The sequence below is a fragment of the Fundulus heteroclitus genome, chromosome 12 (assembly GCF_011125445.2).
Source record: "Fundulus heteroclitus isolate FHET01 chromosome 12, MU-UCD_Fhet_4.1, whole genome shotgun sequence".
Lineage (NCBI taxonomy): Eukaryota > Metazoa > Chordata > Actinopteri > Cyprinodontiformes > Fundulidae > Fundulus > Fundulus heteroclitus.
The window spans coordinates 26,268,855-26,294,670 of record NC_046372.1 but is presented as its reverse complement, the minus strand read 5'-3'; the positions used below and the strand labels follow the sequence as shown (position 1 = coordinate 26,294,670).

The following is a 25,816-nucleotide window of genomic DNA, read 5'->3' as shown; positions in this document are numbered from 1 at the left end:
AACAGATTACTAGATCAATGTGTGCTTCTGTGCTTTTTTGTTTCTCTTGTTGTGTCTCTGTTCTGTCTTCTGTAACCCCAGTCGGTCGAGGCAGATGACCGTTCATACTGAGCCCGGTTCTGCCGGAGGTTTTTTTTCCCCGTTAATGGGTGGTTTTTCTTCCCACTGTCGCTTCATGCTTGCTCAGTATGAGGGATTGCAGCAAAGCCATGTACAATGCAGATGACTCTTCCTGTGGCTCTACGGTTCCCCAGGAGTGAATGCTGCTTGTCGGGACTTTGATGCAATCAACTGGTTTCCTTATATAGGACATTTTTGACCAATCTGTATAATCTGACCCAATCTGTATAATATGATTGAACTTGACTTTGTAAAGTGCCTTGAGATGACATGTTTCATGATTTGGCGCTATATAAATAAAATTGAATTGAATTGAATAACACAATTTATTGCCTTTTCTTCCACCAAAGTCTAAACTTAGTGGCACAGAAGAAGATTGATTTTGGTGCTTTGGATGATTCACTTAAAAACGCAATTTAACCACCTGCTAACAGTCAAAACCTTGTGCTGAAAAGATATCAACAAATTCTTTGGTGCCATAGTTTGGATCTCCTGTTTTTTAGATCTAGCTGTGATAAAGTATTTGCATCTTTAATACTTCTAAGTTTTTTTTTATTCCTCACATTAATACATGTCAGATCAAACTAATTTTAATAAACAAATACAAAATACAGTTTTCAAATGGTTTAATTTAAGGGGAAAAAAGTATAAATGAACCATAATTAATGCATTTTGGGAAGCTTAATTACATTTTATAGATCACACACACGTCTATTTATTGCCAGAGCCGTAGAATCAGGAAATCACTAGAAGAGAACCTGCTTGACAACATAACTTCAGGTAGAGGATCTTATAAAGCAACCATGAAGATAAGCCGTCCAGCAATCCACAGGTTGTGGGTCAGATTCCAGCTGCCACATGTTGATGTGGGTGAATCTGGCTCTACTGTAAAAGTGCTTAGAGTGAATCAGTATGAAAGGAAAAGAGCTTCGTACTTTTTGCAGTATGGCGCCAACTGTATAAATGCACCGGTTTACACGATTTCACTGACTGAACATGCCGACAACCTTGAAGACAGGTTATGTTTTAATTGTTAATCTCCAGCATGCATAGCTGTTTACTCCCTAGATTCATGACGTTTTAGCCATTTGCAGCTGCAGGTGTTCTTGGATCAGTCTTTAGGAACTATAGGAGCTAAACTGCTGCAGCTCCTCCGTGTTGGATGGTTTTTACATGTGAACAGCCTTCTCAACTGGATTGAAGTCTGGACTTTGACTAGGCCATTTAAATGCTTCCTCTGAAACCCCTAAAGCCCTGCTTTATCAGGATGCTTCAGTTGTTGTCCTGCTGGAAGGTGAACCTCAGTCCTGGTCTCTAATCACAGGCAGACTGACACCGGTTCTGCTCCAGAACAACCCGATATTCAGCACCATACATTTTTTATTTGACTCGACCCAGTTTCCCTGTCCCTGCTGCTGAAAATCATCCCCACAGCACGATGCACCATGTTTCACTGTGGGGATGGTGTTACTGGATGAGGTGGGTTAGCGCCAAACAGCGTTTTCCTTCTGTGCCCAAAATTAACATTTTTGTCTCATCAGACCACCGTCTAACCTAAATTTGGAGGGTTGCCTACGTGCCTTTTAATAAACTCCAAACGGTTTGTGAGGGTAATTTGCGGAGGATAACATGTGCACATGCCACTTTTCAGTTCTACAGTTTTCACGAAATGATTTTCTTTATATTTTCCTCATTTCTATTCATCAACTTAGACTATTGTGTGCAGATCCACCATATAAAATAAGATAAAAAACATTTAAACTACTGGTTGGAAATATAGGTCAAAATCTAAGTGGAAGAACACATTTGCAGGGCACTGGCCCATATAACAGTAAATAGGTGGTCAACCCATTTCATTGAGTAACAAAAAAAAAAAAAAAGTCTATGGAACAGAAGCATAAATCAGCAGAGATGAAAACTAGCAACCCTGGACATTTTCCCACAGATAAAGTTTACAAGCACAAACCTGACAGCCGTTTAATAAATGAATGAGGTAATAAAGAAAAGCTCTTTACTTTAGATTAACCAACATTACCAAATGACAAAAGGAATATGCGCCTAAATCCATCTGATTCAGTTTGTGCATCTATTCAATCCACATTTAAATGGTGTTATGTAGCATTAAGTGGGAAAATCTTATCCGGTTTAGTGTATATATCTCAACTACAGCCAGGACAGAAGGGCTCAGTTTCAAAAGAAAAAATTTCCATCTTCAAGCCGGAATTACCGCTGATTACAGAGCCGGTGAAATAAAACTCTTATACTCCCTAAAGTCACAAAAACAAAAATGTTTCTTCATTTAACCATAACTGGACAGTATTTTTCTTATCTTTATGTTTTTATTTTGCCTTTACTGTGCAGTCTCTTATTCCCATCTTTATTTATCTTAGTGTGAATCTGCATTCCTCCATTTGCCTTTCACGTCGCTGCATAAACACCCGAGTTTCCCCACTGAGGGACAATAAAGCATATTTCTGTTCTGCGTATGCCTGATGTAGCAAATAATTTCATGCAATCTAAAAATAGTTAAAATCCTGCTCTTGTTATTTTACATTTTAACCGCAAACATCTTGATTATAGCGCATTTAAAGAGATAATGCTCAGCATCCGGAGGTAGTTTTCCCCGCAGCGGCCGTGTTTGTGGCAGAGGTCATATTTAGCAGGAGAGAAAAGGACAAAAGAAACAATGATGGTGAAAATTACTCTGTTGAACATGATGGCTGCACTTACAGTGGGATGTAATTAGAGCAACGCACTTAGTGGATGTACATTTTGAATAAAACAGCTGATAGAGTCATGGTAGATTGTATTTTTTACTTTTTCCTAAGATAAAAAACTTTTCAAACAATCTGCCTGGATATTTTTGTACTCTAATAGGAAAGTCTATTTTATTTTGTTGCATAAAATAAATGTAAATGCTGGCTGTAAAAAAGTAAATAAATCTAGATCAGCCATTTTATTTTTTGATGAAATGTAATTGCTTAGATCAATCAATGAATTAAACGATTAATGGACTGTCTTTTCAATGATGCATGGTTGTGTGAGTGTGTTTTCACCTTATCGCAGTGCAACTCCAGGTTGAGGTCTCCCTTGTTTGTGTGAAGACGGACGTAGCCTTTTTTCTTCACATACTGGTAGCGCACAGTGTCATCTGCGATCGCATCTGTAAAAATAATGAATTACAAATATTTTAACAAGTCAGAAAAGGTCAGTTTCTAACCAGAGTGCAAAACACCTAAAAATGTCCACGTCATAGGGCTGGTTGATATAGAGAAAAAAAAAAGCACATTGATGAATAGAAATATTGATCGATATAGATAATTATTTAAAAATTCAAAACATATTTTAAGTGCAGCCCTGGCCATTTTATGCTGTTGCTTAGCACCTATTTTTAGATACTGAACACAGAAACACTGAATTCAAACTCAACCTTTAAAAAAAACTACAAGTTAAAAAAAAAAGTGCTCTCTGAACTGTTTGAAGGGGGCGGGGCTTCCTGATTCTGTGTTGTGATTGGTTGGGAGGATGTAATGGCTGTAATATTAACCTACATGATAGGCTAGAATGCAAAAAAAGGAAAACTGTCCTATTGAACTTTTTGTTGACCCGTTTTTCTCATTATGATTGATATTAGTCTATCGATCGATATAAATCGTCTGAATTATCGTCCAGCTCCAACATGTCATGATGTTAACCCTACAGTAGGTCCAACACGTCCTGTAAGGACCAGGGTTTGGTCCTTACAGCCGCCATCAACTACCATTACTTTATCCATTTGCATTTAAATGTTAATTTTATACTAGTGTCAATATGTAGCATGACTACATCAAATTCAGTTAACAGCTAAAAATTTTTTTTTAATGCCAGCAATCCAATTTGAGATCGAATTGAAAATAATCGATTCTAAATCTGGAGAATCTTAATCCGAAACGATTCTTGAAATTTGAATCGACATCCAGCCCTAATCAAAGCTAAAGAAACATTTATGCATGTTACTTAAGAAAATCCTTCAGATTTTCACCAAGCATATTTTTTTACGTCAGCATTTCTAAAACCTTTCAGTTTTTTGTTGTTATTTTTATTTATTTTGTGGAAAGGAGAGACGAGTTCTTCTCTGAGACGCGGAGCTCTTCCCACTGTCTGAGCTGTCAACTTGAAACCTGGATTTGGATGGATAACCCTGGTGCCCCATCTGGAGCGCTGCCCTGTCCATTTACCAGAGCAAGATTGAGCACACTCTCTGCAGCATCATTTTAGAAAGACAGCCTGTGCTGCTTTGATTAGTGGCACCGCCGTACGCCCGTCCTTCCAGGCTTCTGCGTCACAGTTTCAGCCCAGACCGTCCACATCACACTTTCGTACCGTCCCATTTAGACTTTTCAATACGTGGCATGGCTTTTCAACAAGCAGCCATGATTCAGACACCAGGACTGAAAACTGAAACAGCTCCTGCATTACCAGATTGTTTCTATGCCAACACAGGACGGGTAACAGTGAATCACAGGTGTAGTAATAAAAAGCAGATATGAAACTTTTTTAAATAACAAAACAAAGACATCATCAGGTCTAATGAATGATTAAATCAGTTTTCAATTCAAAGATATGACAAAGAATTTAGTATAATGCAAATAAGGGAAACCTTTTGTTTAGAGTTCCTCTACATACACTTCCTTACGTAAAAAGAAATCTTTGCTGTGATCTTACTTTTAATTCCCTTTTTGCAGTACTTGCAAGTAAAATTTTCTTAGAATGAGTATTTCTTCTTAATTTAAACAGGCAAGTTTAAATGATCGGCCAATGGGATACGATTGTTGCACATAAAATAAGAAAACAACTCACCTTTATTAAGTGCAGTGTAATATCTATTATAAGTATATTATATATAGATATATATATATATATATAGATATATAGATATATATAATATATATATATATATATATATATATATATATATCGAGTATATATCTATCTATATATATATATATATATTATATATATATATATATATATAATATATATAACATATGCCCATTCCTATTTCTTTTTGTATCCTTTTTGATCCATTGTATATATGAAGATTCACTGTATATAACTGAATGCACCTTCCCTACTCTGCACCTTCTTGTATGAACCGATGTGGCAAGTGAATTTCTCCATTGTGAGATCAATAAAGACTATTTTATCTTAATCTTATCTTAGGGCAGTGCTTCTCAAATAGTGGGGCGCGCCCCCTAGGGGGGGCGCGGTGCAATACCTGGGGGGGCGCGTGTGACCCTGGGGAACAGGCTTTTTTTTTTTTTTTTTTTTTTGGCCGTACTAGTATAAAGTGTAATTGCGCATCCACTACAGTAGGGGCAGTGGCGCTCTCATTGTTACTTTTGTCACGTTTGCGACAGTGCAACATTTTACGACTTACAGGTTTGCCTTGGTTACCAGTGTTGAGTCAACAGAAAGTTCCGTCTGCGTTCTGTCTACAGCCTCCGTTATTCAACATAACAACCCCCAACATGAAAAAGTTTTTAACAGGGATGAAAAGGAAAGCGGAGAGAGACAAAGATAATGAGACAAAAGAAAGTCACCCGAAAGCTAAGACGAGGAAATATGACGAAGCGTATTTAGCGCTTGGCTTCACGGTGACTACAGTTGGAGAGGAGGAAAGACCGCTGTGTTTGGTCTCTAAAAATGCTCGCAGCGGACAGCATGAAGCCAAATAAATTAGCGCGTCACCTAAATACGTTACACCCCAATCACGCCGATAAGCCGTTAGAGTTTTTTCAGCGAAAACATGCTGAATATTGCCAACAGTTATCCCGCTTTGTGAAGGCTACTTCAGTAAACCATTGAGCGCTGTTAGCATCATATAAGGTGGCGTACCAAATTGCGCTCATTTTTATCAAAAAAAGAAAGAAAAAATGAGCACAAATTGTTTAATTCATTTTGGTTTTGTAGGTTCAAGTGTTTTATATATTGTGCTCCTCAGTTAATGTTGCTGAACTGAATATATATTAGTTATTATTTTTTTAGTTTTTGTAGTTTATTAATATAATTATTAAATATTTATTGATCTGATTTAATTTTGCAATGGTGCAATTAGTTGGTCAAACATGTTTACAGTTTAAACAAGGATTTATTTTTAATTTCAGGCATTGATGCATTTAAAATCTTTTCTGCTGCAGACTTAAAACACGATTTAATAAAGTTATTCTTTGTAAGTTTGACCATATGTCTTTCTTTTTTTCTTTAATGTTAATAAGGATAAAATGTTATGCAGGGATGGATAGTCAAGGTGGGGAGTGGGGGGCGCGAACAGTTTTCTTCTTGTTAGGGGGGGCGTAACAGAAAATAATTGAGAAGCACTGTCTTAGGGGTTAAAATACTCATTCCATTGGGAAATAATATTATTTACCTGCTCCAATCAAGGACAAATCCACTAATTTTAAGAATATTTTACTTAATTTTACCGATTGACATGCAACCAAATGGACAGATGATGAATGATGGACGGATTGAGGAATGAACAGATGGATGGACGGATGAATAGACTAACTGTGGAGGGATGGACGACTACCAGATGCACGGGTGATTTATAGATCGATGCAGAAAACTGATGGATGGCCAGAAGGACTGATGGATGGGCTGAGTGATGGACGAACAGGTGACAGACTGATAGATGAGAACATTTAGATAATGGTTCAGAAAATAAAGCCTTGAAAGAAAACCTTTTTTCCCCAGACTGTGAAGAAACCCCGTTAGTTTAATTTTTCGTACTCGACAGACTCAGGAGGGACACAGCCAGGCTTTCTTCTCCCCAGAAAGCTCCTCCAGCTCCTCTGTGAGAAACCAGAGACGTTCCCAGGCCAGGAGAGGGACAAAGTCTCTCCAGCGTGTCTGGACCTCGTCCTGGTGGGACATGGAAGATCTGCCAAAGGAGAGCCAACGCCTCTCGATGTGGAGGAGCAGTGGCTCTACTCCCCTCCCACCTCTATGAGAGGCCAGCCACCCTGCAGGGGAAGCTCATTCAGACGCTTGCATCTGAGATCTCGTTCTTTCAGTCTCGACCAAAGTTTCATGATCATGGCTGACAGTAGGAACATAGAACGATCGATAAATCTCTCTTCACCAGCGCGGCGTTCGCAACAATTCATCTGTAGTTCTTCTGCTACATTCTCCCCAAGAAACCTAAACTTCTCTACCTGAGGCGGTATTTCACTTAAATAAAAGCATCTTATCGATGATTTCTTGACTTGTTCTTTTCTGCATTTTCCTGAACAGTCACGCTTTATTCTTCGTCTCAGATTATGAAACGTCTCCAGTCTTTTTTTTTTTTTTTTAAGAAAGCTGAACTAGGCCACACAAAAAACAAACGGCAGACTCTTCTGAAGACTGCTGAGCTTACTATGCTCTTGTGTAACAGTGAGTCTGTCTGGCGGAGCCATTCAGCCGCTGACAGGGTGAGAACACAGTAAACGAGCAGCTCCTGAAGTTAGATGAGAGCCCTGTGAGCATGAAGCTGCACTTTGCTGCAGCTAGATCACACATGACTAAGCAGTCCCTGCGGATGAATAAAGGATAAAGCTTCCAAAATAACGAGACGCTGCTTTTTATTGCTGCGGTGAGGGAATCTGAGGCTGAGAAGCTCCACTTGCCTGCTTCGTGTGTCGTTGCAGGCGTCATGGCCGTGGACGTGAAGGAGGCAGAAACTCGGCCTGTGGAGTAGTGGGCCTGGAGGACCAGATAAATAAAAAACAAAAAAACATTAGGATTAAAAAAAGAAATAGTTCAATCTAACCTGTCAACTTTGATGTTTCTTGCTTCTGCCACTTGGTGGCGCTCCGTCTCACAGTAACGCCACGGTGAGACATGAGCAACAGCGTCACATCGACTCTATTAGGCCTTAAAATGCAGAAAAAAACAATTTTGTGACACAACAGCCAAACGTCTGACGTGTATCAGCGCTCCTCTTGGCGGTGGGCTTAGCCTCACACACACCTCTAGGTCTTTTAAATGTAAACATGGCTTTAAATCAGGTGTTTAATTATAATGAAGTAAAAACTGGAAAAAAAAATATTAGCTTTTATTGCAAAGCCAAAGATATAGTAAATCTTCTGGAGAGATGATGTACTAATGTACATTTATTACAGTGGTATAAAAAAAGATTAGTGAGTTAAGATGTTCAACACATTTGAATTAGATTAATTAGAACTTACATTTGTTGTCAACTGGTGACAAATAAACAACATGTAAGATTTATTTTTGTAAATCAATAGAAGAAAAAAAAAAATCCTCCGGGTCTGTTTTAAAACAAATCCCGAGTACAAAACTTGAAAATCTCCATGGTAAACTGTAAAGATAGAAAAATACTGTTAAACATTTCAGCAAATTAAACCTTTGTGTTGTTCTGTTGATTGCTGACACTTATGAATCTTATAAAGTATTTAACAAGGTGTAAAGGATTAAACATGCATCGGTTATATCAGGTCAGAATGAACCAAACTTTGTTATGCAGCTTTAAGAGTCGCCTTCTTCTCTCCAGTACATCTCTGTCAGACGCAGGTTGCCAGGTCTCCTGATCATCAAGCACCAAGACACACAGTGGCGTCCTCTGCAGCTCGTTCACGATTTATGACCAAAGAATTAAGCCTCAATTAAATTAGTAAGTACCGGCTACTTAGATTATATCAGAGTTGGTAAAATAATGATGTAAGAGTGAATGAGTTGTTGAAATCAGCCGGGTAACTGAGTGGAGGTATAATTGCGTCTGAAAAGGCGAAGTCTAGACTGCAGATGATGTTTAGCAATCTTCTGCTCCAATTCTTCTGAAGGCTGAGGCTTCACCTTGTTTTGTTTTTTTTTCCCCCCCTGACCTATATTCACTGTTTTCTCAGAAGCCGTCAGACCATCACCTCAAATATAAACCCCAGACAGAGAGTACACAAAGAGGCTCTGCCTTTAAAAAGAAAACCTTTATAAAAACAGAGCAGCGGAAAGCAAAAGCTAACATGAAACGTGGTCCATAATATACAAGTTATGATTATTCTCAGGTGTAGATGCTTAACGGTAAAAAGTGAGCTCAGTTCTCACAGCGCAGTCAGATTTTTTCCTTTAAAAAAATAAAATTACATTTTAAATAACACAGATGTAAAACGAAGGAAGAGTTAATTTTGAAGAATTAAGGACGTTATTTGTTAAATATATTATGCAAACTCACATCTGGATGTTTTTCTTAGTGACTAAATGCCAGAACTGTTATTTAAAAATAAAATAAAGGCCGTTTGGCTCCCTCTTGTGTACAAAGTAGATATTACATGTCTCACTAACAAATATCTGCCCCAGTCTGTGAAACCATTTCATCTCGCATCGTCCACCTATCCTTGCAGCGTCCTGGTTATGGTTACAGTCCTCAAAGCTTTATAAAACAGGCCTCTGGTGACTGAATGAGTTCACCTGAATCAGGTGTTGTAGAAACAGATCACATAGCTGTAACCACCTGCCCTCTGCCACTTCATTTACCGTCTGTTCTTTCTCGTCACAGTAGCTACATCATGGCCTGCTGCTCCGTTTTAGCAGTGACAGCTACGGCTGCAGATGATACATCTGGCCCCGTCTTTCAGTGTTTAGCCCCGGTTCCCTCCTACATGACTGAGTTCTCCTTAATCCTCTAGACCTGAAAACAGAGTCAGAGCTGATCTGCTTGACTCTGTTTCTTTCAGAGATAAAACCACTAAAGGAGCCGCTATCGCCATTAGCTTTTTATTTTATCAGTCCTCTTTTGTGAGTGTGTCTCTGCTCTGTCTTCCCAAACTCCTGGTCTGTGGTGGCAGACGGCCGTTCACGCTGGTTCTGGATCTGCAGGAGGCTGTTAAAGGGGAGTTTTCCTCTCCACTGTCGCTTCATGCATGCTCAGTATGAGGGATTGCTGCAAAGCCATCAACAATGCAGACGACTGTCCACTGTGGCTCTACGCTCTTTCAGGAGGAGTGAATGCTGCTTGGAGAGACTTGATGCAACCTGCTGGGTTTCCTTAGAAACTTTTTAACCAATTTGAAAGATAAACTAAATGTGACTGTATTATCTGATAACCAAGATTATATTAGAATATATGCAACCAGGTTGGAAACTGTCGATAGTATTGGGTTGATTTTTATTTTTCTGTAAACTGCCATAAAAAGATATTTATAATGAATTGGTGCTAAATAAATAGGGCTGGGCGATACATTTTAGCGACTCGTTTGAATTTGCAATTTATGAAGATTTAATTTATGGAAAAAAATCATGATTGTTTTTTTGTTTGCCAATGCCCCCCTTGGCCCTCCATGTATCCATCCATCGTCCTGAAAGGGGGAATTGTTTTGGTAAAAACTTGCAATGTTTAGGAAAATATAATGTGGAAATACTCTAAAGAGGAAACTTTGTTACCCTACATGTATTTGACTGTGGCGCACAGCAATAACAAAATAAAAGCCCCCACACCTTTAGAATCATTTAAAAAGATGATATAGCATAGCTACTGTATATTTGCACACTTTTTATAATCATAGTCAGAGTTTAAAATGAATTGAATATCACAAAATGTTAAAATTTTAACTTTATTCTGAAAAACCAACCCCTCCGGCTCTTCTCTGTCACACTGCAGAGCTGCTAGTGTCTGAAGCTGGGCGGCTCTCAGCAGTGAAGGAAAACTAAAGTCCAGAGTTTCCTACATAGCGACTTTTCAGACGTGACTAGAAACAAATCTAGTTACTTTTCTTGTGTTTTTGGTGAAATAGCAGCTTCACTTGAAAGCAGCAATCTGTCTACAGTCAACTGCTAGAGCTGTCTGGGGTCTCCCTATTCCCTCAGCGCTGTCTCACAGGCAGCATTGTGGGAGTTTTGAGAAAAGGCAAGTTATTGCACTATTAATCACAATAGGGACACTAATCTTTGTTCAAGAGGAACTTTTCATTTAATTTTCGCTTTATTTTAAGGTTTGCACTTCAAGCCCGATAGGGAAATTAATCTTAGTTTGTTAATATTTTTTGTGTCAAATAAAAAAAAGTTTATTTGAATGATTTCCTTGTTGTTTCTAGCAGCTTGATATGCATTACATTGTAAATTAAACTGTTCAAATGCACATAACTCACCTCCTGTCTTGTCAACGAGCATTTGTGAAAGGTACCTGTTAGGATTAGGTTAAAAAGCATTCTGACTTTGACAAAATCCTGGTCTTGTTAAAGCACATCATCTAACACCCCCCTCACCAGCGTTCAGATGCAGCTCAGCACGACTATAATGTTTTAATATGTATGGCAGGAGACTTAACTTTATATAGTTATTGATAACCAGTGTCAGTCCCCTACAGATGCAGGTGGAGCCACATCTGGAGTAATATCACTTTGCATAGAAGAGAAAACAGATTGCAGGCGATGCCATTTTAACTGATTAAATGTCCCTCGTACAGGACTGGTTTTATTGATTTAGGCTCTGCTTTTAATTCAGCTCAGCTACATATCCTTCTTAAAACAACTGATGCAGCCTATTTTTAATTAGGTGGCATCATTCTTTCCTCTCTTTTAGGCCCCAGTCAGTGAAATTGAGCTCGGTCTTCTCTGAAGTCACCTCACCAACTTCATATCAACCCAGAGGAGACCGTGGAGATGTTGGCAGATCCCAGGTCAGCTGGGGATAAACTTCCTGGCGGCCGCGCACGGGCACGACATCCAGCAGGTTAAATACTTCAAATTCCTGGGCGTTTACATCAATAACAACCTCAGCTGGTCAACATCAGTGTCTGTGATTTCTCCGCAGACTCAGGTTGTTTGATGCTTGACTGGGTATTCTGATGTTTTTGTCACACGACAACCGAATCAGTTTTAATGGTACGGCGTTGTACGCTGGTTTGGTAACGTAACCGTAAAATCAAAAGCTCAGATTTTAACTCCGTGTAACGACAAGAGGCAAGAAGACAAGAGGCATTATGGGTACGACGGCTCCTTGAACTCAACTGTTCGAGCAGACCGTCCTCAGACAGGCAGACTGTGTTTTAACGGATCCCCCTACAAGTTCTGCACTCTTGGCATGTCTTAGTAAACTCAGGAAGAACCAGCGCTCATTTCTGTAAGCATAACCAGTACAAGCACTTATTCTTTGTACTAGTTAATTAGTTAAACTTATTAATGAACAAGGCGTGAGATGAATAACTCTGGAGGACTGCAAAGCGACCTACATACGTTCCCATTGCCTCGGTGTGAGTGTGCGTCTGTGAGGGACTGAACCTCGCCTCTCGCCTGAAGACCTCTGGAGATAAGCACCCGCCACCATGGATGTTAGCGATGTGCTTTTTTTACTAAACTATTATTAAATTATCTTTGTGATGTTATGGAAGAGTGCAGCGTCACTCCTCTGCCCAACGTAAATTTCTCCTAAGGCAGGCATGTAGACTTTTGACAACAGCCGATAAGAACACCCAGAAAGCAACACTCCTGCACGGCGGTCTCGTAGGCAAATGTCACAATTCCTGTTTACATAAAAAAAAAAAAATAAATAAATAAAATAAAAAATATAAGGTCATGCTTGTCCTGGAGGTCTCAGTTTGCAGCAGCGTTCACTCCTGAACAGCAGACCGTATTTGGAAAACTCAGACCAAATATCTTTAAGATTAAAAAATAAATTAATTAGATATATAAAAAAAAAAAAAGAGTCTGAGAGGAAAGAAAAGTATTCGCCAGCTGCCAGTATTCCTCTTCAGTGTCTTTGGCTGCAGAGCTGCACGTCTAATTGTTACAGGTATCGTCCGGCGCTCATGTCAACATAAAATTATTAGAACTGCAGTTATTTTCTACAGTTCCTAATGAGGAGAAAACTCAGCGATGAAGGACGAACAGCGCTGCAACAAACGTCCTATAAACTTTATTCTGCAGGCATTTAAAGTGCTTTAAATTCTTCTTTTGCTCCCAACTTTGGCTCAAATCTGGTGCAAAATGGGAAAACTGCAATAAATAAATAAATAAATAAATAAAAATAATTCTGGGTTAAACTAGAAGTCATACTACACAGCTGTGTTTTGAGGAATATAAATGGAATAAAGCATTTGGATAATGTAGAGAAGAAGGGGGACTACATAGTTTTTTATGTCCATGTATGTTTTGGGTTTGACTTAATACCCGTTAAATTTTAAATAATTTTTGTTGTTACTTACAGCATTTAATTTGTCGGTCTTCTTGGCTGCGGGCTCCTTCATGGTGGAGGCCAGCAGCTGATCTCCTTTGTATTCTTTATAAAGTTCAGCCAAGGTCTCTCTCGTTTCCAGGTTGGTGCTCTTCAGGTGGTACGCTGGATCCTGTTTGGCCTTTTCTTCATCTAAACGCAGACAGAATCAGAGAAACAGTCCAGACACATCAAAGTTTGTTCTTCACTGGACACACACATTTGTATTTATTGGCTGAAGTCTTTGGTGTCTCTCCCTAACTGCAGCAGTAAATGCATTCATGCTGAACTTTTCACAGTACCGATACAACCAAATGTTTTTCTGCCTAAAAACTTGGACAGAAAGGGTTAATGAACGAATTACTGGAGCTTTTAACTTGGACTTTGATATTCAAATTACAAATTTAGATAAAAAAAATCATCCAGAATTTTTCAAGAAAAGTAACTGACATTTCTGAAAAACTGTGAAAGTTGCGCTAATAAACAGTTAGCGTGCACTTCTGACAGTTTGCATCTCATTAAATTAATGCCGCACACAATGTGCTACACAACCTGTGATAGTGAACATGTTGCTCCAGCGTTGAAACACGTAAAAAGCTGAGAAATGCATCAATATTAGCTGGTATAGTAGTTATTCACTGTACACAAGTAGCAGATCCTACATACCAGGTTCTGTTGTAATTGAATAAATTTCAAACCAGGATTATTCTATCAATTTATTATTGTCTTAATCTTAAAAGCAAATTAACAAAAGGTCTATGTCGTTTTTTTATTTCTCCAGAAGAATGACAACTAACGTTTTTGTGTTTATTAAAAGTTTACAGGGGTCTCTAAAGTTTATTTTTGCGGCCCTTGACTACAATCCAACAATGATGAAGAAAATGAAGTTTTGTTTGAAGTCCGGTGGTTGATGCAGATTTAACTGGAAAAGAAAATGTTAGTGTGCAATTTTGACTAATACAAGGCCTTTGGGAAAAAAAAAAAAGACAAACGAAAACCCTTTTTAAAATGGAAAGTTTAAGGTTGCAACACAAAGTATTCATTTTTTTTACCTCAACCACGTTTTCTTTCTTTTCATTTAATTTAATTGTGAGTCAGAGCGCAAACATCCACTGAAAACCAGATTTGCTCTGGGCGTTCACTCAAGTGGGCTCAAAGAAAGAGTGACCCATATCCTGTTCTTGTTGATGAAAATTTACACACAAAAATATCCAGACAAGGTCAATAAAACTGAAAATAATGCAAACAACTGTATTCTTTAAAAAAAAAAAAAAAAAAAAAAAAAAAAAAAAAAAAAAAAAAACAGGCAAACCTGCGAGATCAATTTCATGTTTTACATCTAAAATTATTCAATGATCCATTATTTGGGAGAAATGTGACCAATTTGCTTCTTTCATTTAAATATTGTGTTTAAATATTGTCCAGCAGGTAAAACTGAAAATAAAAATTCCGTAAATCATTTATCTTAAGTAAAAATGCATGTGGCCAATGGGCAGAAGATAAATAAAGGAGTTAGTCTGGCTGTAATGAGTCTGTATACTGGGTGGATATTAACTGGTCTACAGATTTACCCGAGTAACATTTGACAAAAACAAAGTTACTAATGAACAATAAGTTTTAGTTCTCCTCGAGTTCAACTTCTGGTTCTCTACAGACCTCTGATCTGATCAAAGCCCAACTGACCTGGATCCAGCACTTTCAGGTTGTTCTTCACGTGGAAAAAGCTGGACACATTGAACTTGTCCAGGTTGGTCGGGTCCTTTGAAGACAAATAAAGAGGTCTTAAATTTCTCAGAATAATAATAATAATAATAATAATAATAATAATAATAAAAAAGGAGCCTTTCCAAAACTGCAAGTCAATAAATAAAACTAAAGCCACCCACCTGGAGCATTATGATATCCTTTCTAGTGAAAGGTTCGTCAGTCAGCAGGTCTTTGTAGCTTTTAGTCTTGATGTTTAGTTGCTCCACCGCCTGCAGACAAAAGCCATAGAAAAAAATATATATAAATTAGATGCCAAAACTCAACTTTGTTTGCTGTTGTTCTTTTTCTTGTTATATTTGTAACTACAGTCAAATGCTAACATGTCTTTGTTTCAGTTCATTAGCTTGCATTAACAGATTAAAAAAGAAACAGGTGTGGAAAAAGCAATGTGCGTAAACTGCAGCTCTTTTCACAAAATACCGCCTGATGTCACATGTTGGTTTTAAGATTACGGCTGATCCTCTGCTGCTTTTTAAACTGAAACCAGAAAGAAAGGAGCCGTGCAGCAACGGCCACCAACCTCGTAGGAAAACACATTTCCAGTGACCTTGTTGGCAACGATGTGAGAGTTATTTGTGAAGACGTTGTACAGGACAGGGCAGTGATACTTTCCTGGAACAGAAGACAACAAAAAACAATAAGCAGCTGACAGAGAGCAGTTACTCTAAATATCATCTTTTTTTTTTATTATTTGACCTTTATTTATACCGGATCATCATCACTGAGAAACAAATTCTCATTTTCAAGAGAGACCTGCTCCAACAGGATATGATGCAGATCAGTACTACAAGACATTGTAATTATTTGTCATCTTAAACATTTTGACACCATTTTAAAAGCCTGATTAAGAACAAAAGCAGGAACCCACTGCCATTTTCTCTACATTTTTGACCTGTTTTTATTTTTATCCTGTGACATCACTTCCAGGTTGCTGGTACAGATGGGTGGGCTGACTTCCCTAACTCTGTACGGAAAGACGGAGGATTATTAGATCTAAAGTCTGTAACACGTCTATGTCACATTATCTATAAACTCAATGGACAGAATAAACCCTCTGCGACTTTTCTTAAATGTGAATAAAAAAATAAATAAAACAGTTTTAAAGGCAATATTAAACATACTTTTCATCAAAAGAAATGTTGCCGTTTCATAGGGCTGGGCAATACGGACCCTAAATAACAGCTCTATATTTTTAGACTGAAAGACGATACACAATCTTTATCTCGATATGTTTTCCTTTTCATAAAGTTATAAAAAGGCATCTGATTCAAAGCTTTATCCCAAATGTCTCACAGGCTCGTTTTCAACAAACAGCTGTAGATAGATATGAGAAATGACTTGAAGAAAAAAAAAATTATATAAATAAACTTTTCAATAATTTATTTAATATGACAAACCATTTTTCAGGTTTTTTTTATGTGTCCTAATTAAAAGGACACATAAAAATGAATCTAATATGAATCAATATATGTCAAAGTTGGATTCCAATAAAATTTGAAATTCTTTGGCAACGGCTTTGTTTGGTTAACTTTTCATGTAATGCAACATTCAACACTTTTTGGGTTAATAAATATGGCTAGAATGACAAAAGTGGAATTCAGAGAAACAAAACAAAAACGTTCTGTTTTTCCCCCATTAATGGTTCTAAGTTTTGGATCTGGGAAACGTAAGCTTACTCTTGTCACTAACAAGCTTTCTACATTTGTCAATAAATCATTAAAATATATTTACCATCGTTGTTCTTGGCAAAGTTGAGTTTAATGAGAGATTTTGCTTCCAGTTTCTGCAAAACAACAACAAAAAGCCTTGAATCCTCAAACTGATCTTAAAATTGGAACAGCCCATGAAGCATTCAGCTCTAAATTAATGTTTGGAGAGAAAAAAAAACATAAGCTAATGACACCCTACCTCCTAGTTTCATGTGTTCTGACTGAAATAACTTCACAGTTACGCCTCCTGCAGCCACCCTCCAGACTCTGCCATCGGTCTGAGGAAGGTTTGTCTCATTTCTCCCTTTCAGCAGAAATGTTTGATGGGTTTCTCAGTTTCAGCCCATTTCCAGTCACCCCAACAGCATCTCTCCATGAGATCAAGAGGCGGGCTTTGACTCGGCATGGGAATTCCCATTTCCTAATTCTCAGCGAGCCTTTGGTGCTTTACTAGGATGCTTTTGAGTCATACTCCAGGGTGTAGTTGTGCTCCAGGGTAATTTTACAGATGCTCACATTTTCCTCACCACCCTTTGATTTAAAGCAGAACTGATGGTGAGCTGCTCAGGTCCTGATGCAACAACACATCCCTAAACCGTCACGCTTCCACCTTCATGTCTCACAGATAGTGTGAGGCTCTTCTCCAGTGCAGATGTAATTTATCCCACACATGAATCCTCCGCCCTCAGATTCAGACTCACCTGTTTTAAGAACATTATTCCAGAAGTCTTTGTCTAGATTCTGTCTGAAACACGCCAGTCTGGGTTTTGTGGCTCTTTTTAAGTGCAAAAGGTTTCCTCCTTTCTCCAGAGTTAGACTGGTGCCGCTTGTCTGTGCAGGTTTTGTGACGATATTTTAGAGTTTTTGAAGACTTCTTTCAGCATCTTGCGGTCTGCTTTGGGGGATACTTTGCCTGGATGACCACACCTGGACATTTAGTTTTAATTTCATCCACTTATGACGGTTTTCAGGTCCTAACTTATTACTAAAATCAGATTTAGCATTGTTACGGAAATATTTAAGATTTTAATTTTCAAGTTATGATACAAAGATTTTAGAGTATCGTTAAATTTTTTTATTTCATTTGACAAAATGTGGGTTTCCCTCAGATACTAAACTCCACAGTTATTTATATAATTTTAAAGGTTTTGTGGCACTAGTGGGCTTCATTTATGGACAGCGGGACAGAAAGAAGAGAGAAACATGCGGTAAACGGCCCAGAGCCAGGATACGATCCAGGGAGAGCTGAACTGAGGACAGTAGCTCGGCTCATTCTTCATCTAAGCCCATCTTCTTTTCTCACACCAACTACCTTCATGTCTTCTTTCTCTCCACACATTAATCTCCTCTTTGGTCTTCTAGCAGCAGCAGCAGCCTGCCAATGACCTACTGGCTTAAATCAGGTCCTAAAGGACCAGGATTATAGTCACCATCTGATTAGCATCAGGATGCCAACTACTTTTTTTTTTTTTTTTTTTTAAATAACAAATTTAGAACATAAGCTTTTAGTGTAAAGACAATTTCAACAACAAACAAAACAAAAACCAGTTAATATTTTCTTACTTCTCCAGATATCGGATTGGTTCCATACTTCTTGATCCAGGGAACAATGCTCCTAAAAACCATCAGAGAGGACAGCAGAGAAAAATAGATGTTTGTTTTTATCGTCAGCGATTCCATTGCAAAAGCAATGAAGTAGAGATTAAATCAGAATGTGTAACAATATGGTTGTTATTATAAACAAAGATATGAAAAATGTGTTCCCACCAGCAAAAGATGTTTAGAAAGTCTTACAATAATATAATTTAGTGCAGCCGCTTAACCTCACCCTAAAAATGTTAGAATAAGCCAACATTTAATTACATCAGCGGGGGAAAATGCCACATTAAAATACATATTAATACAATATTGTTTCGCAACAATTGCCACTAAATAAATGTAACTTTGTAATTTATACTTTTTGGGGTTGATAAGCATAGAAGACATTATATAGGGAAATGGCACTGCCTCAGTGCGGCAGCCATCTTGGATGGGTCTCTCACTCGCCCCCAGTGCATTTATTTGCACCAAGGAAGTTGTTTGCCCAAATAAAATAATCATAACTCCCTCAATTTTTACCTGATTTTCACATGGCTTGTTTTGTTACAAACGAGATGTGGTTATGATATGCGACGTTGTTACAACCCCTCCCCCCTACATTTTACTGCTGAAATATGTTTTTTAAACAACGCATTTCATACATTTCTGCTCTTTAACAGATGGACATATGGCATATTAATGTATAAATACGTGATTTTATACTGAAATATTTTGTTTTCTGCTCTTAAACAAAGAAACATGAGGTATTACACATTAATAAATGTATAAATATATTGTACATTTTTATAAAGAAACAAGTTTGATTGTTCATTTAAATTTACTTCACTTCCTGATCCTTCTTAAAAAAAAGTTCCCAGATTTATCCTCTTCCCACTGGAGGTGGACGAGGTTGATATTACATTTTATCACGATATACTGCGGTACTATCTTGATAAGGATAAAAGTGATGATAAAAGACTATTACCAGCTTCTTGTAGTCTTTTTAGGCAACTTTGTGACTGATTTCACATCAATTATAGCCCCATAAATACAAATAGTGTCCTTAAAAAACACATTTAATGATGCAACATATTAAGAACAGAAATACATTTCGTCAGTTACATAAAGAAATTTGATTTTTAATCACTAAACTGTAGACAGTAAAGGCATTTAATTATATTTTTTAATTCATTGATGCTCTGAAGAAACCAACAGTGGAGAAAATAGCTAAAATAATAAGCCTGACAATTTCAGACATTACTAATTGGAATTTATCATCGTCCAGATAAACCCAAATTCTTATTATGATCAAATGTTTCATGTACGATAAAGGCCCAGCCCACCTCCCACTGCCACATAATGAGCAGGACAGTAAGTAAGAAACCTGCAGCCAAGAGTTCATCCTTTCAACTAATTTTATTGAAATTTGCAGTAATTTGCAATCAGTGTAAGTTACTCACAGCAGGTCAAACACCACGCCGTCCTCAGTGCAGACTGGATACTCAAACGGTTGCAGGGACAAGCTGAAAACCATTAAAAATACAATAAAATTCGGATAATATAGAGTTAAATAAGAACAGACTGGCAGCCCCCTTTATCGTTTACTCTGGAGTGGTTGCCCAGTTGTTAGAGAGCAGGGTGCCTGCGGGTAAATTTGTGGTTTGGTAACGTTCAGACAGCAGAATGACTGCGGTCGCATTTAGTAGTAAAAAAAACAAAAACAAAAAACGATTTGAGCAAAAAATTAGAATTGAGCTTGACGACCTGCAGTGTGAACGTAGCTTAAGTCCTCGTCTAAAAGCAGCAGATCTAACGGCCGGCAGAGGAAGGGTGGAGTAAATCAGAGCGGTATGGTAGAGCAAGACTTAAAGCTATAGTTGGTAATCCTGTACAGAAACACTTTTTGTTATACTGGGTGAAATAGTCCTTCCAACCTCAGAGAAGTCAATACATTCTATATTGAGAAAAGGGAACAAAAAAATAAATTAGATCTCTGTGAGAGCTGCAAGACTGTAAAAACTGACCAATCCCTGCCCCTCGGTCCGAATGGCAGAGATTGGTCAGAGATTTAGTCCTGCCATCACAAAAAAAGAGAAGGGTGACGCAATAACTAAACCATTATTTAAATTGTTAAGGCATGTTTTACAAAGCCAGAGTGTTCAACTGTTATATGAACAAGTCTGTCAACTTTTCAGACAGAAACTTCTGGCAAATCAGTAAGAAATCAAACTATTTTCAAAGAGTAGATAAACAGCATAGACCTTTTTCCCCTTTTCTTACCTGCAGTGGTCAAATGGAAGCCGTTTAAAGTTTGATTGAGGAATTTCTGAAAAATAAAGCCAAAATTGAAAATCAGCGCAAATTGACATTTAGGTAAAAATAACCATCCCAGATGAAAAGGTAATGTCCTGGTGTGGTAATAGGCGTCTTTGGTTTAATTGAAGAATATATCAAACAAAAAACTCTGATTCTAATCACTTTAGTTTTAACAGTATATTATTTACATAATAGTCTGATGTTTTCTTTCTAGTAATCACACCGTGAGTCACATTCATTTCTAACTGCAACAACACTGTTCCAAAAAGGAGGAACAAAGTCATTACATCCTCAATGCACAAGACAAAAGTATCATTAGGAAGTCATAAAAAGCCTGAAGCACAACACACACAAAAACAAAAAAAATATTTTTTTTAAACTGTCACAAATCTAAACAAATCCTCTCTGTAAATGTTTGAAGGAAGAATAAGTAATGACACCTCATGGTTAAAATCATAACAACACATCACCACAGTACACAGGCCGCCCTTATCAAGGTGTTTAATGAGATTCATATAAATACAGACTGTGGAAGAACCACAGTGCTGGTTCTGTTGGACCTCAGTGCAGCATTGATACTGTCGATCATTCTGTTAGAGCGCCTGGAGAACTGGGTCGCCTTTCTGCTACAGCTCTGCACTGGTTTAAATCTTACTTAAAGGACTTTTTGTGTCAGCAGGTACCGTATTCTTCAGACCATAAGGAGCATTAAATATTCTTTCCAACTGTGTAATATCTCTCCTCCACGTCCACAGCTCTCTATCGTCTCTGTCAGGAGGACAGAGTAGCTGGACTACACTGCCCTGTTTATAACATAAGGCCAAAATAAACCTAACTTTTATATTTAATTAACTTACTAGGTTTATTGTTGCTAGCATGTACTCCAGGCATGGGCTGCCTAAATGTTCCCACATATTCAGGCGTACTGTGAGCTTAGAGAACTCCACGCTGACTCTCTGTGGAGGTTTTACTCTTCATAGTCCAGCGTACTGTTGCCTACATTTCTAGTGGAAAATTCCTACAATTCCCAGACTTTCTGCCAGTGGGATGAAGCGGTGGAACGGATGGTAAAATGTGTGATTAGCTAGCTGAGCATCTAGAGCCGTTTCTTTTCCAGCAGCTCCACCTGTCAGTGAGAACAGAGAGGGACTGATGCTGCGTCCTGGAGAACGCCTGCTGGGAGCAGCTCAGTGGATCAGGATCAGTGGAACATATGAAACAGTTTGATGTAAAGACTTCTTGCCTCTGAGAGGTTTATAGTGTGACACCGCGTACACGGTTGTAAAAAGTGAGCTCTTCATGTACCTAGACATGTGGACCTACACGGAGTGAATTACGCCCGAGAATGCGGGCTGCGTTACATGAATGAACTTCTAGTTCAGATATTACAGTCAGGCAGTCTGATAGACAGCTCAGGGGTCCTCAGGATGTGACACAGTGTACCGTAATGCTCCTAATATCCATTAAGTGGAGTAGCTTTGTTGCTTATCAAAGTCATTCTTACGCATTTTAGCAGATTTTTGGGTGCATTCCACCACATAAAAACCGTCCAGTAGGCACAGCTTTAATAATGTATAAGTGCCAAGATATATATATATATATATATATACGACACACAGCTCTACATCACCATGTCACCAGGTGACTATGAACCAGTTCAGCCTCTGAGGAAATAGAAGAAATCAATGCAGGAGGAGACAAAATGTTCTTTAACTGAATAAAAACTAAACTGAAGGAATAATTTCTGGACCAATAGAGGAGAGATCCAGAGTTAGCTCACAGCTTCAGCTGCTTCAGCTAGGAACCACTGATCAGGCCTGAAACCTGGGAGTAGTGATGGACTCACACCTGAACCTCCATCTGAAGACAAAGTGGACCTTCTAGAACCTGGAGAACATTTACAGGATTAAAGGACTGATGTCTCAGCAGGATCTGGAGAAACTAATCCATGTTTATCTTTAGTAGAACTGATCACTGAGAACATGGACCCGGTTCTGAAGTCCTCACTAAGACTAAGAACGTAGAGAACATGGACCCGGTTCTGAAGTCCTCACTAAGACTAAGAACGTAGAGAACATGGACCCGGTTCTGAAGTCCTTCCACTAAGACTAAGAACGTAGAGAACATGGACCCGGTTCTGAAGTCCTCACTAAGACTAAGAACGTAGAGAACATGGACCCGGTTCTGAAGTCCTCACTAAGACTAAGAACGTAGAGAACATGGACCCGGTTCTGAAGTCCTTTCACTAAGACTAAGAACGTAGAGAACATGGACCCGGTTCTGAAGTTCTCACTAAGACTAAGAACGTAGAGAACATGGACCCGGTTCTGAAGTCCTTCCACTAAGACTAAGAACGTAGAGAACATGGACCCGGTTCTGAAGTCCTCACTAAGACTAAGAACGTAGAGAACATGGACCCGGTTCTGAAGTCCTCACTAAGACTAAGAACGTAGAGAACATGGACCCGGTTCTGAAGTCCTCACTAAGACTAAGAACGTAGAGAACATGGACCCGGTTCTGAAGTCCTTCCATGGCTCCCTGGTTCTCAGAGAATAGACTTTAAAATCCTTCTGTTAGTCTATAAATCCCTGAATTAGCACCTAAATCCATCACAGACTTGTTATCAGGGCATCAACCCTCCAGACCACTCAGGTCTTCTGGCTCCAGCCTGCTCTGCAGAACCAGAACCAGAACCAGAACCAGAACCAGACATGGAGAAGCAGCATTTAGTTCCTATGCTCCACTGATCTGGAACAAACTCCCAGAAAACTGTAAAAGTGCTGAAAGCCTGAGTTCCTTTAAATCAAAGTTAAAAACACATTTGTTTAGGATTGTCTTGTTCTAGTTAAACTGTTTTACTGAAACATCATTAGTTCAAGTTTGTAGTCCAACTGTTTTTAATATTTGCTTTTAGTTTCCATCTTCCCATGTTTTATTTATTAATTTTTTACATTTTATTCCAACTTACTTTAATTCTGTTTTTATTTTCCTGTTTTAATAAATTAAAGCACCTTGTGCTGTCTTTGTACTGAAATGTGTTATATAAATAAATCTGCCTTGGAAAATACATTCCACGGAGACCCACCGTGAAACTACCTGGTCAGTAGTTACTCGTTTTGTTTTTCTGACTGATTCCTTTAGGACTGTCCCTTAGTTACGTCCTTCTACTTCCGAGGTCGCGTCAACAAACGTTTAAACTGTCTTACATTAAGGTTGACATATGACACTACAAATTAACACTAAAAACGTGCATCTGATAAATGTCACAGATTACAAGTATAACAAAAGTAATAACGATTATTTGAAAATAAAATATTAACTTAATTGAAACTCACCTGCTCGTTTTCCTCCATAAAAGTTGGTATATTCTGCACATGTGATGTACCTGTAATGTTAAAACACGCAAATAAGCCAAAAAGGTAAGAAAGATAAACAAGAAACGCCACAAATAAGCTAACGTATGTTAGCTAGCTAGTCTGCTAACGGTTAAGGTAAAAACAAAAAACGTTTTAATGACGTCAGAGACGTTTTAGTCTTACATTTTATCCTTTTGGTGCTGTCGCTTCCCCATCTTTACTGTGCGGGCAAGTCTCACCGATCAAATACAATAAAAAAAATCAAACTTTAACAACTAAACATGCAAGTGTCAGCCTTCTGTGGAGTTCTTGTTTATGTTCTTCTTCGTCTTCTTATAAGTTGTCTTCTTCGGGGGTTTTAAGGCAGTTGACATCCAATTTTTGCACTACCGCCACCTGCTGGATTCGATATGCATCACACTTGTATTATTTATTAATGAGACCAATGAGCTTTAGTTTTGTACAAAGTTAAATTAATGTTTTATGATTGTAAAGCAGCCAGTTACTATATTTTATAAATAATATGGTATGAAGTGCTGCTTTTTGAAAAACTAGGTGAAAAGAATATGAGACACAACATTTTGTTTGGCAGAAAGTTGTTCCATCGTACACCCAAGCATATCCTAAATATGTATTTACTGTAGTTTGTCTAAATATTTAATTTCTATTTTTACCCCAATATGTATTATTCATATTATTTGCAATACCATTTCAATAAAAACCCAAAAAAGAAATCACTTAAAATCATTTACTGTTTTTTAACTGTGGAATCAAGAAAATGTCAACAGTTTAAAGTTATTCTCATCCTCCCTTTAGCCTAATTAGACTTTTTCCCATTAATCTGATTCAAAAAGTCATAGAAATTATTTAAAGTAAATTTAAGTTTTTCAATAAAGTCCAGTTGGGTAGATTTTACTAAATGATAAAAATATATTTTTTGCTGTGGCAGAATATATATATTTTAACAAAAGTTTAAAAAAAAAAATTATCATAAGCATTATAAAGTTAAAAGACTCATGTTTTACACATACTGTACCTAAAGTCGCATTATATAAAGTCACAGTTAGAAGTTAACACCCCCTCATGATAAGATGGAATGTCATTAACTTGTAACTCTTAACAATTTATACAGAAAGGAAGCGGTGATTATACAGTGTAAAACATGACATTTGAAGTTCAAAAGCTGGGTAGAACTTTTAACTTATTGTGGCTTTTCGTTTAATGTCATATGGACAAAATTACGTGATATGTAATATAAATAGACCCCCAGCAGTATTTCAACAAAAGCCCTCTTGCAAGTTGCACCTCAACCACACGATGTTTTGTAGTAATCAATGAGCAGGCCTGATTTTGGCTGGATACTTGATCGCTCTTCTTGGTAGCTATGGTGCTGTTTTACTGATTGCACAAACTGGAAAAGCAGAGAGGTGGTTGTATTATGCTTTCAGGCCATTTCTGCTGACAGTCAGCTATTAATCATGGTGGGGGGGGGGGGTGCCATCCTGGCACAAGGTTGTTTCATCAACAGTTGCAAGGGTCAAGCATGGAGGGAGTTGCTGCCTCATGGTTTGGGGGTCTTTCACCAACTGCAAATCGAAATTTTTTAATTTCACCAGAAATCAACACATTGGTGGTTGAGGCAACAAACCCTGCCACACATCAGGAGAAGAAGATCGACAATAAATTAAATTTGATTACCACAATTTTCAAAATAATGCAACAACAAAAGGATGCAAACTTCTGACTCGAACTATATGATGAATAAAAACAACAGTAAAGACTAAA

General features: G+C 38.0%; 1 protein-coding gene across 1 annotated transcript in view; it reads right to left on the bottom strand.

Moving 5' to 3' along the window:
- The window catches only part of ppil2 (peptidylprolyl isomerase (cyclophilin)-like 2), a 55,675-nt gene extending 31,297 nt beyond the window's left edge, over window positions 1-24,378 (bottom strand). The window contains exons 1-12 of the mRNA XM_036144362.1: window positions 24,215-24,378; window positions 24,011-24,060; window positions 20,640-20,685; window positions 19,820-19,882; window positions 18,345-18,396; window positions 16,804-16,855; window positions 15,593-15,684; window positions 15,192-15,281; window positions 14,989-15,064; window positions 13,298-13,458; window positions 7,770-7,845; window positions 3,177-3,283 (exon numbers count right to left, since the gene is read on the bottom strand). Of these exons, the coding sequence (XP_036000255.1) occupies window positions 3,177-3,283; window positions 7,770-7,845; window positions 13,298-13,458; window positions 14,989-15,064; window positions 15,192-15,281; window positions 15,593-15,684; window positions 16,804-16,855; window positions 18,345-18,396; window positions 19,820-19,882; window positions 20,640-20,685; window positions 24,011-24,060; window positions 24,215-24,246 (897 nt within the window). The 5' untranslated portion in view covers window positions 24,247-24,378. The remainder of the gene's footprint in view (window positions 1-3,176; window positions 3,284-7,769; window positions 7,846-13,297; window positions 13,459-14,988; window positions 15,065-15,191; window positions 15,282-15,592; window positions 15,685-16,803; window positions 16,856-18,344; window positions 18,397-19,819; window positions 19,883-20,639; window positions 20,686-24,010; window positions 24,061-24,214) is intronic.
- Between the last annotated feature and the right edge of the window lie 1,438 nt (window positions 24,379-25,816).